Consider the following 11628-nt stretch of genomic DNA (forward strand, 5'->3'; position numbering starts at 1 on the left):
TTGGTAACAGGAAGTCCTTGTTAAACTGTCTGCTATAGAAAACTTGGCATAGTCTCTGAAATTCCTGTCCTATAGTGTATATCAAATACATTACTCACAGAAAAGGGCGTTTGTAATTAAACAAAGATTACTTTGTTTTCTAAAGGTGTGAAACTTTGCTAAATTGTTGGAATTTGGAATAAATAGGAATGAAAAGAACCTTGGGTGAAGGTTTTTTGTTCAGTTTACTTTAAAATAATTGAATTCCATCTTATTTTAGGGAATTTGCTTCACTGGTGGCTTAGCTGGTAAAGAATCCGCCCGCGATGCAGAAGACCTGGTTTCAGTCCCTGGGTTGGAAAGAATCCCTGGAGAAGGGAACAGCAACCCACTCCAGTATTCTGGCCTGGAGAATTCCATGGTCTGTGTAATCCATGGGGCCGCAAAGTCAGACATGACTGAGCAACTTTCACTTAGGGAATTAAATAGTTGAATTCCATCTTATTTTCTTAACTCAGAAAATTACCAAATTTCAGAACTATAACAGCCAGAAAAGAGATAGTATCTTTAAACTGGCAACTTTACTTTTCTTTTTGGTATGCCTGCTATTTTTAAGTTTCTTTCATAATTTTCCACATGAAAAGACTGAAATTGCGCAGTGCTGTTATGCTGTTTATTATATCAAAAATTCAAAATTAAGTTTTACCAGAGTGAAATATTTGTAGGAAAAATCAGACATGAAATTTCTCTTGCATGACTAACTTTTCTTACACTTTTTCTTTGCCTAAGGTGTTATGAATTGAGGACGAGAGGCAGGACATTGCTATAATATCTTATCAAAATATCATTTGTATTTATTCTTTGGTTTAGTAATCCCATTTCCTGAAGTCTGTTCCCACAATAAGGAATAATACCTTCACACACTTATTCCTCACAGCCCTTTTTGTAAAAGCAAAACATTGAGAACTACCCATAAACACTGCATGTAGTTCTTTAGTGGCTGAGTAAATGATGAAACATGCATATAATGAACATTTTATTAGTAAAGAATATAGTAATAAAGATGATTTCTTTATACTGCTTCAGAGTAATTTTAGGATTTACTGTTTGAAAAAAAAAAAAGCATAGTGATTCACAGGAGTATATATAGTATGCTGACTTTTGAGGAAGAAAGGGAAGGTATAGAAACACATATAAACAACTATTAACCAGTCACTACCAGTGAATAGCCAAGGTGCCCAAATTGTGATCTTTAAAAGACCATTTTTCCCATGTACATGTTTATATTATTAATAAAAAACTAATGAAAGTTCATTCATCCTTCCACTGTACCCTCCCTGACTTGTTTTTATAGTTAGATATTATAAGTAAAATTGACGATACTGCCATTTTTATTCAGTCTTTTCAGAGGTATTGATAGTGATGTTGCAGGAGTAGGCAGTGTTGTCATTGGGGGTGATACTGATTCAAAAACACTTGAATAAATTGTAATGTGTATCTGGTTTGGGTCTGAAAAAAGATATTGAAGAATATTAAGTTTTTTTTCAGAGCTTAAGTGTGACAGTGGTATTAGAACAGACAATTCTAATAGAATTAGAAAATTTTAAATTTTGAGGTGAAGTGATATGACTGATGGGAACATGGAAGATAATATAGATGAGCAAAAATGGTATAAATTTTTAAAGATAGGTGATAGGGTTCATTAGATTGATTATTCTACATATTTATGATATATATGTTTTCCTGAAATACTACCAAACCATTTCCAAGACAGTGTTTTATTACCTTTTGACCTCTGCCATCTGATTGGAAAACAGTTGTTGTTGTTCAGTCGCTCAGTTGTACCCAACTCTTTGTGACCCCATGGACTGCAGCATGCCAGGCTTCTAGGGAAACAGTATTTTGTGGTAATTCCTAACTCTTTTTAGAACTTGTTTTGGTTTTTTTTGCTTGTTCCTAATTGAGTATAAGGTTTTCTATGTCCAGTGCTGTGCTAAATAAATTAGATAAAAGTGACCTCATTTCTCCAGTAAATTGCACTTTTATGTGAACACATCCACACCCTGGAAATACAGGTTAGCTCAAATAATACAAGCTTTGAATGAATATTTAGGTATGTGAAACATGATGCAGTTTGTATTTTATAGAAGAAAAAAGACTTGGGATAAGGGCCTTTGCATCACGATGCAGCGTATTTTAAGAAGATAAGGCTCTAAGGTGAAAGGTGTAACTGATGGCTGAGTGCTGTGGAAACTAGTCCACTTCTTTTTCTGTTTGTACTTTGTTGTTGGCCTATTGTTGGCCTATTGCTTGTTTTCTTGACATTTCTGTTTACTTGATTTCCCTTGTAGGCCAAATCTTAAAAAAATGTTTACAAACTTAATAAAGGAAAAATGATGGAATAAAAGATAGTACATTGCTCTGTAAAACCAGCATGTTCTGTAATCAGCAGGGTTAAAACTTTGGAGTAGGAACTTGGTGAGAATGTTTTTAAGCAGCTGTCTGGTTATATATTTGCTGTAAATCCACTTCACTTATGTCTTTCTAGGTTGGCAAATAAACAGGATAAGGAAGGGGCTCTAGGAGAAGCTGATGTGATTGAATGTCTTTCTCTGGAAAAGCTGGTCAATGAGCACAAGTGCTTGTGTCAGATAGTAAGTTTTGAGGCTTCTTTTGCCCTATAAATTATATTCGGTATAACTTAGTTTTTGTAAAGGTGATAAGCAATTAGAGGGTAGGCAGCTAGCAGAATAATTTATTAGTGTTTCTTTTTAAAATATTTTACCCAGGAAATACATGATCTCACTGTTCATTTGAAATTACTTAATACAGTGATATTTGTTTTCTTTTTAGTTGTTACTGACTTCTTTAAAATATCTTCCATCATTTCAAAGTCTTTAGATTTGATTTTGTTTAAACATTGCTGACAAATATGTAAGCTATACAAACATGTTATTCTATAAATATTGTAAAATGGTGGAAGTATAAATAGACAATTTATACTTAGGAAAATTTATAAGGAACTGCCAACTGCTTGAGTCATAATCACTCTCGAAGCTTACAGGTATAATCCATAAAATATTTCAGCTCATATATACATACTAATGTAGTACAAATTCGAAGATGTATTTTATAAGTGAAAGAAGCAGGTGCTTTATGTCATTATTTAACGAGTTAGTTGATTTTGGTTTTCCAGTACTTATACTAATGGTTTATGAATAAATATTTATAGAGAACTTCTAGTTTTAATCTTTAAGTCAAATAAACTTCTATTTTTAAGGAACCTTGTTCAGCAGTCTTGGGATATGGAAAGAAAATTGACAAGTCCATTAAAAAGGGCCTTTATTGGCTACTACATATCATTGCAAGAGACTTTGATGCCTTACATGAACGCATCCAAAAAGACACAACAGAACAACGTGCTCTTGAGGAGCAAGAGAAGCGAGAAAGGGCTGAACGTGTACGGAAATTACGAGAAGAAAGGTAAGTAGATTAATTATATAGCGCAGTGCGTATGAAAAGCCAGAAACACCTCACTTTTATGAATAGTTTTTTAGTTTGCCTATTCAGGTTTTTCTTGGTAAATTTTTTTTATTTCTGTGGACTTAGCAGGTTTGGTTGATACAGTTCTAATTTTCCTAATGGTGGTATAGTAGTTATATTTATTGCTGAGGTATTTATCTGTCACCGTTTTATAATTTTTATTTCTGAATTTCTTATGACAACCTTTAGTGTAGTGGTTCTCAATCCACAGGGTGGTTTGCTCCTCAGAAGACATTTGGCAATGTCTAGGAACATTTTTGCTTGTCATGGCTGGGAGGTGGTGTGCAATTGGCATCTAGAGGGTGGAGGCCAGGGATGCTGCTAAACATTCTGTGATGCACAGGACAATCTCCCACAGGAAAGGATGTGTTATAGACTGAGATACTCCTCATATCTTACCTTCTAGTGAAAATAGAAGGTAAGCTGTTAGTGGATGAACCAGCTGAAGCAAAATCTGATCTTCAACACTAGTTTTTGTCTGAAAGGAGAATGAATTGCACTATCTCAGGTTTTAAAAACATGTTTTTAAAACTATTTTTAAAATGTGTTGCCTAAATGGAAATTTTAAAAATGTTTAGCAAACTCTAAATTAAAAAAATGTTTACATAAATTCTACCACAGAATCAGTTATAATAATATTTATGCTGGAGTAAAATAATACTCAGATTTGACTACATGCATGTATGCTAAGTTGCTTCAGTTGTGTCAAACTATGTGCGATCCCATGGCCCATAGCCTGCCAGGCTCCTCTGTCTATGGGATTCTCCAGGTAAGAATACTGGAGTGGGTTGCCATGCCCTTTTCCAGGGCATCTTCCTGACAGAGAGATCGAACTGGCTTCTCAGATTTGATTAGATGTTGAATTTAGTTCATAATCCCAAGATTTTCTTTCTTCATTTGATTGTTACCTGTCAGGGGAGGGAAGAAACAAAAAGATTTCCAAGTGAGCCCTTGTGGCATCCAAAGTTGTCTTCCATCTACCTAAGTAATACTGGCCTTCTGTGTGCTTTAACAGTTGCAGCCTGGTAGGCAAGAACCCACTAACTGTCCTTGGTGATGCCTTTGTGAGGTCCTCCTTCACACTGTCAAGGAAATCCTCTGATTACTGGTATCTTTCATTTAATTCAGAGTCAGGACTTATCTCTTGGAGAGATAACTTTTCTATCCTTAAGTGCTCAATAACATGAGCAGATCAGTGACATAGGTCTCTCTTGAACCAACAAGAGGTTTTAGTTCCTGTGAGAATCTTTGATTTTCTATTCTAGTGTATATTTTCATTATATAAAGCTAAGTACACCCAACCATTCATGTAAATATACCTTCTATGTATTTATGAAAACAAAATATATGGTCCTAGTTTTCTAAAAGTTTCGTTGCTTTTCCTCCACTTAGAAAACAAGCAAAAAGAAAAAAAAGATTGAATAAAAGAAATTTAGATTTTTTTTGATGTTCCAGATCATGTTATGGCTGGCTTTTCTGGTACCCCTCTCCCCTTTCCTCCTTTCTCTTAGCCATGCCACTTGTGGTCTGAATCCTCTCCTGTTTAACAGAATCCATAATTAAATTTAGATGAGAGTGAAAAGAACTTTTGATTGTTAAATACAATTTAATAGGTTTTTAGATTTTTATAGGTTTAGCTAATTTTGAAAAAAAAGTATAGCAGCTATTATTGGTATCTGAAAATAGTATGTTAAAACCAGATACCTGAAATTACTTACTAATAAATGAATAACATTAATAATGAATAAGTGTCCTGTAAGTATGTTTATATACAGAGAGCTTTCCACATGCATTAATTTACCTGGAATAGCTCTATGAAATAGGTATTTTGTCCACATATATGGGAAAGCTGAGGCTCAAGTATGCAGATAAATGACCAAGGTCACAGAATTAGTAAATTGCAGATCACTAAATCTTGGCTTTCTAGGTTTAGGATGAGAGAATATATCTTCCCATCATAGAACTTAATTAATAAATGCCATAGTAATGAACATTGACATTGTTCTACTATACTTACCGTCTAGTTGCAGATCTAAAATAGTCATGTTTCTGTCTATAGCTGCTTCTTTTAATCATTTATTACCTTTATCTCTGGGGCAACATTAATTTTAAGTCACAGGTAATAAAATTCTCAGTAGTAACTAATATAGAAATATTTATTTGATTTGAGTGACAAAGGGCAACTTATTTTTATAGCCTTTTCTACTTATGCAAAGCAATAATTGTTATCTGGTTCATTTATGATATATAACTGTACACAGCTCTTAAGAGGTTTAACAGTAGAACATATCTAGTTACCATGAGAGAAGAGGATAGCATTGGTTTGGGAGGGTAATTAATAAATTGATAAATATAAATCTTTATTACATAGAAAAATAATCTGTACTGCAGACATTAAGAAGTCAGTCATAGAGAATGTCATTTTTGTCAGCATTTCTTTCGTTTAAAATTCAAACGATCAATCTTTACATGGAGATAGAGGCCTGTTACCTGCATAAGGATATCTGAAAACCAGTAATTCAAAGCCATATCCATATGTTTAAATACTGAATTTAATAGCCATAAACCTATTGCAAGTGTTCTTAAACATGGTTTATCATTTTCTCATAAGGAATTCCAAATTCTTTCCTTCAAAATATAGAGAACAAAGAGAGCAAGAACGGGCTGAACTCCATGGAACCAGTGGTATGGCTGAGTTGGACCCAGAACCAGTTATTGTTAATCCTTTCCAGCCAATAGCATCTGTAATCATTGAGGTATGGATAGTGGCGAATTAATTTTTATATGTTATAAAGTTGGAAGTTCAGAAAGGAGGTGAGGAGTAGGGAAAGGAGGCAGGGAGATAGAAGTATTTCACCAGGGTTAATTATTTGTAAAAGAAGTTAAAAGGGGGAGACAGGCTAAAGGTTTGCTGCTTTTTCTTCCTCTTCAATCTTCCCTTCTGATCTAGTATAAAAAGGAAGGATGGCTGCAGAATTCACTGAGAATGAAAATGAAGATAGGATGTACAACTATCTTATTGTTCTGATAAATATATTTTGTCACGTATCCTATGATAGTAGTGTTTACTCTTATTTACGTTGTCTTTATCCCTGTATATTGCTATTACTGTCTTTTTACAGTAATATTTAGATGTTTATGAAACAGAGTATGTAAATGACTTACTAGCTATTTTCCCAGGATACTTAATGTTTGAAACTATGATATGTTCTTTTATATCTGAATATCACTTATTTTAATTTTAAATGTCAGAAGTTTAAAATTAATTTGTAGATCTTAATCATAAATTAAGGGTGAGAGAAAGTATGTGTGTGTGCGTATGTGTGTGTGTTTCTATATCTGTCGGTGTATCTGTGTCTTTGTTTTCATTTTCTACTGATGTTCAGAGTTTGCATTGGTCCTGCTTTAGTCACTCCCAGCAGCTATGCTTCCTCAGTGGCAGAGCTTCCTGAACCACCTCTCCATTCACTCAGAGCTTAATGTGGCAGGTGGCTCGCATGCCCCACCTGTATGTTCTCCATCCCTCTTCCCCTATCACTGCCTCCTTCCACACAGGTATTCATCTGGAAAGGTGGATGATATTTCTTCCTTGGGGCTGCTGCTGAGGAGGGAGGCAGCTCCACAGGTAAGAAGATGATTGTATAGTTTTTGGTTGCTTTATTTTTGCAAAATAGTTGCCAATATGAGATATTTAGTTTTAAGTTACTTAAGAAATGAAATAAATGGAAATAAATTATCCTTTTTATCAAGCAAGTTTTCTTCCCCCCAAAACTTCTCCTTTAAAATGTTACCTGACATTTTTTTCCTTTGATTTTTATCACGGATAATGAAAATGGTGAGATGTTGGTTCCAGAATACACAATGAAACAATAGTAACAGAGTTATATATAAACATTTAGTATAAGAGAAAGGTAGCATTTCAAATCTGGGAGAAAAAAGATATTGAAACAACTGAAGAGTCATTTGGAAAAAAAGCAAACTTATTGAACACTGTATACTAAATTAAATTTTAAAAGATTTAAACATAGAAAAAAGAAGCCTTAAAAACACTTTGGTATAATACAGTTAGACATTTGTAAACTTGGAGGAGGAGAAACTTTCAAAGCAGGACAGTGAGGCCACAAATCACAGAGTGAAAAATCATAAAATGGGAAAAATAAAGTAGATCTTATTATATTCAGTTTTTAAAAAGATGTTCTACAAAGTTAAGGACAAAAAAAAACAAACCAAACTAATGGTAATGAAAAATATTTGAGAAACATGGGACCAAAAAAAAAAAGAAAGAATCCTTAAAAAATTACTGGGTAAATAATTAGTATATGATAGAAAAAAGGTCATTGGGTTATAATGGGTAGTTCCTCATACAAAAAATTTAAATGACAATGAGGATATTTTATAACATCTTCAGTAGTAATAAAAATAATAAATCAACACTGAGGTAAAAAAGTATTTATTAGTTTGGTAGAGATATAAAAGATTGATAATGATTAAAACCTGGAGGGGAAAATGGCAACCCACTCCAGTATTCCTGCCTGAAAAATCCCATGGACAGAGGAGCCTGGCAGGCTGTAGTCCGAAGGGTCACCAAGAGTAGGACACAGCTGAATAACTGAGCACGATGATTAAGAAAGCACTGAAAAAGATGTGGGGTGGGCGGCTTCCCTGGCAGTCCATGGTTAAGACTGCACACTTCCAGTATAGGGGATGCAGGTTCGATCCTTGTTGAGGAAGTAAGATCCTATATGCTGCACTGTGCAATCAAAACAAGGAAAGATGTGGGAAAATGTCACTCTTTCAATCCTTTTCCAGGGGTGTAATTTGACATTAGTCACACTTTAAAATGTGCTTTACCCATTGATCCAGCAGCATGACTGTTAGGAATTTATTCTGGAGAACTAATTCAATAATTGTATTTCTTGTAATAATGAAAAATTGAAAATCACGTCTTTGTCCATTGAGAGGGAGTTGGTAAAATAAGTTATGATAGAATTATTCAAAACAATAGTGTAATTGATGAAAGTAGTAGTAGCTTACATGTACATTATAATATAGGGAATCCCTGGCGGCTCAGTGGTGAAGAATCTGCCTGCAGTGCAGTAGATCACCTGCAATGCAGTACATGTTGGTTCCATCCCTGGGTCAGGAAGATTCCCTGGAGAAGGAAATGGCAACCCACCAGAGTATTCTTGCCTGAGAAATCCCATGGACAGAGGGGCCTGGTGGGCTACAGTCCATGGGGTCGCAAGAATCAGATGTGACTAAACCGTAGCATAATATAATACTTTCATAGCTAACACTAACTATGTATATGCCATGCAATATTGTAAGCGCTTCATAAATTGATTGGCAGAGAAAGAAGTATGTATTCTTAAATCTTTGACTCTTTTCTGTTTAAAAATATACATGTGCTTGTGCTTAGTTGCTCAGTCGTGTCCGACTCTGTCACCCCATGAACTATAGCCCTCCAGGCTGCTCGATCCATGGGATTTTCCTGGCAAGAACACTGGAGTGGGTTGCCATTTCCTTCTCCAAAAATATACATAAATATGTATATATAGAGAGACAGTCACATTTGTGGATGTTTGTGGATGTGTATGTCGTATGTGTGGGATAGGCAAAGAAAAGCACCTCTCAGTGATTTGTACATCAAATAGTGATCATCTCTAGACTGTGGAATTACTAGTAATATAAGTGTTCTTTCGTTATACTATCTCTGTTTTCTGAGTGTTTGGCAATTAGCATGTTTTAATGATACATTCAAATAATTTTTAATGGAAATATCACAGTGCCCTGAAGTTACATAATGCTCATGAATTATTTGATTTCTCCCTTAAGCTATCTTAGATATGACCATTATATTAAGAATGATACATTTCATTTTTGTCAGAATGAAAAAAAACTTGAAAGAGAGAAAAAGAGGCAAAATACAGAAGACGGCTGCCCCCTGAAACATAAAATGGAGCATGAGCAAATAGAGACGCAGAGCCAGATCAGTGACAGCAGCCAAAAAAACTGTGAGTTCGGAGTAGTAGAAAATTATAAGGAAGCACTAACACAGCAGTTGGAAAATGAAGATGAGACAGACTGGAGGTCATCAGAATCAGGTCATAAATCTAGTTATTAAAAATATATAAAGTATTTATTTTTATGGTCATTTATTTTTATTTAAGTTTTATGTATTATATGTGACATAAATAACATTATATAAAACTTAAAAATATTCTTTCGTCACGGTTATTTTCACAAAGAAATGTATCATAAGATTTTTCATCTCCAAATGCAATGTTTATTATGTTTTTTTCATGAATTTTAGTTCATTAGTTTGCTAATTTATGTTTTTATTCATGATATCTTAAAACCTAGCCCTTCGTAACTGAAAAGAATTTCAGCTGAAAATTCCACTTTCAATAATTAGGAATATTGCATAGCCCCAGAAATCCTTAGAGTATATTTAAAATGTTTAAAATTTTTGGAGGGTTTGTTTTGTTTTTCTTAATCTTCATAAAGTTATAGTCAGCATCATTTTCTTTATCTGTGATTTTTAGGGGATGCAGACATAATTGAACATTTTGAAAGCTTTATGGCAGAAACCAACACAATATTGTAAAGCAATTATCCATCAATTAAAGTAAATTAAAACAATATAATTTAAAAGCTATTTTATTACCAAATACCCATTTTCCTCTTATTTTAATATTATATGAAATCTTTAATTTATAGTTACTTTTCTTTTTTTAAACTAGTTATGTGATTTAACAGGAAATTTATGTCTTTTGGTGTCATAGAGAGAGACCCTTTGAACTCATACAACCTGAGGTAGCATCCAGACTTTCTCTTCTACTAGATGTATGTTATGTTATGTGGTGTTCTTCAGTCCTTGTTTTTCTCCTCTCAAAAATGGAGTTTTCATCTTTTTTTTTTTTTCATCAGGCTTTTAGGTTTCCTTATAATAAAAGTAACTCTACAATGTTCCTAGCACAGGGCCTGATCCATGAGAGATACCCAGTAACCATTGCTTCCTTGCCTTTCTTAGTTGGTGATACAATAACTAGGTATATGATGTGTTTATAAGGATGGTGTATAAGAATTTTTGTATAGTATGAAAGAATTTAATATGGGGTCTGCCCTGGTGGCTCAGAGGTAAAGCGTCTGCCTGCAATGCGGGAGACCTGGGTTTGATCCCTGGGTGCGGAAGATCCCCTGGAGAAAGAAATGGCAACCCACTCCAGTATTCTTGCCTGGAGAATCCCACGGACGGAGGAACTTGGTGGGCTACAGTCCACGGGGTCGCAAAGAGTCGGACACAACTGAGTGACTTCACTTTCACTTTCAAAGAGTTTATGAAAACAAGATCTCAGTCCCTGAGATGCAGAGTACCTAACATGGATGTTTTGCTATATAAAAATACATAGATTTGAAAGTTGTGCTTTTTGTAATTTGGGAAGTTAGGGTATCCACATTTGTACCTGTATCACTCTGTTAACAGAATAAAACAAAATACAGACTTAAAGCGGTCTCTAAATATATTGGAAGAACTCTTTCTAATAACATTAATACATTGTTAAAGAACAAAATGTTTTGGTAGATGATTTGAAAATATTATTTAACACAAAATTGTTACTTCACATAGCAATCCTGGGGTGTATTTTCCCCATTATGTAGAGTAGGACACCAGGGACTTGGAAAGGCTGAGTGATTTGAGATCACACGTCTCATCTGTGGCTGTGCTGGTATACACTTCCCTCAGCTTTTGATCCTCTGTTGCATAGCCTGTGCTCCTCCATGACCCTGACTTATTGCCCATGCTGAAGTACCATTTGATTCTGGAAGCTCTCTTTCCTTTCTCCCAGCTGCAAAGCTTATAGCTTTAATTGTAAAAGGATGTCTCTGTTTATGTTCTCAAGTGACTCTAATTTATTTAGAAAAATAATGAGTTTCTAAATATACTTGTATTTCTTACTGCTTTATAGGTTTCATAGATGTTAGCTGTTTCTTGTGTAACATAATTTCCATTTTAGAAAATGTATTATATGTATAAATTTAGTGATTTGGGATTATCAATCAAAATATTTCAGTGGCTCTGCTGTTTGATTATTTAACTACTAT

At 34.3% G+C, this 11628-nt stretch overlaps 1 protein-coding gene across 6 annotated transcripts in view; it reads left to right on the top strand.

Moving 5' to 3' along the window:
* Window positions 1-11628, top strand: part of ARL13B (ADP ribosylation factor like GTPase 13B) — an 81157-nt gene that overhangs the window by 57497 nt on the left and 12032 nt on the right. For all 6 annotated transcript variants that reach the window (XM_060404098.1, XM_060404100.1, XM_060404093.1 and 3 more), the window contains 4 exons: window positions 2528-2633; window positions 3260-3462; window positions 6164-6278; window positions 9410-9626. In XM_060404098.1, coding sequence (XP_060260081.1) covers window positions 2528-2633; window positions 3260-3462; window positions 6164-6278; window positions 9410-9626 — 641 coding nt within the window. The remainder of the gene's footprint in view (window positions 1-2527; window positions 2634-3259; window positions 3463-6163; window positions 6279-9409; window positions 9627-11628) is intronic.

This window comes from Ovis aries, chromosome 1, assembly GCF_016772045.2.
Source record: "Ovis aries strain OAR_USU_Benz2616 breed Rambouillet chromosome 1, ARS-UI_Ramb_v3.0, whole genome shotgun sequence".
In the NCBI taxonomy this organism is placed as follows: Eukaryota; Metazoa; Chordata; class Mammalia; order Artiodactyla; family Bovidae; genus Ovis; species Ovis aries.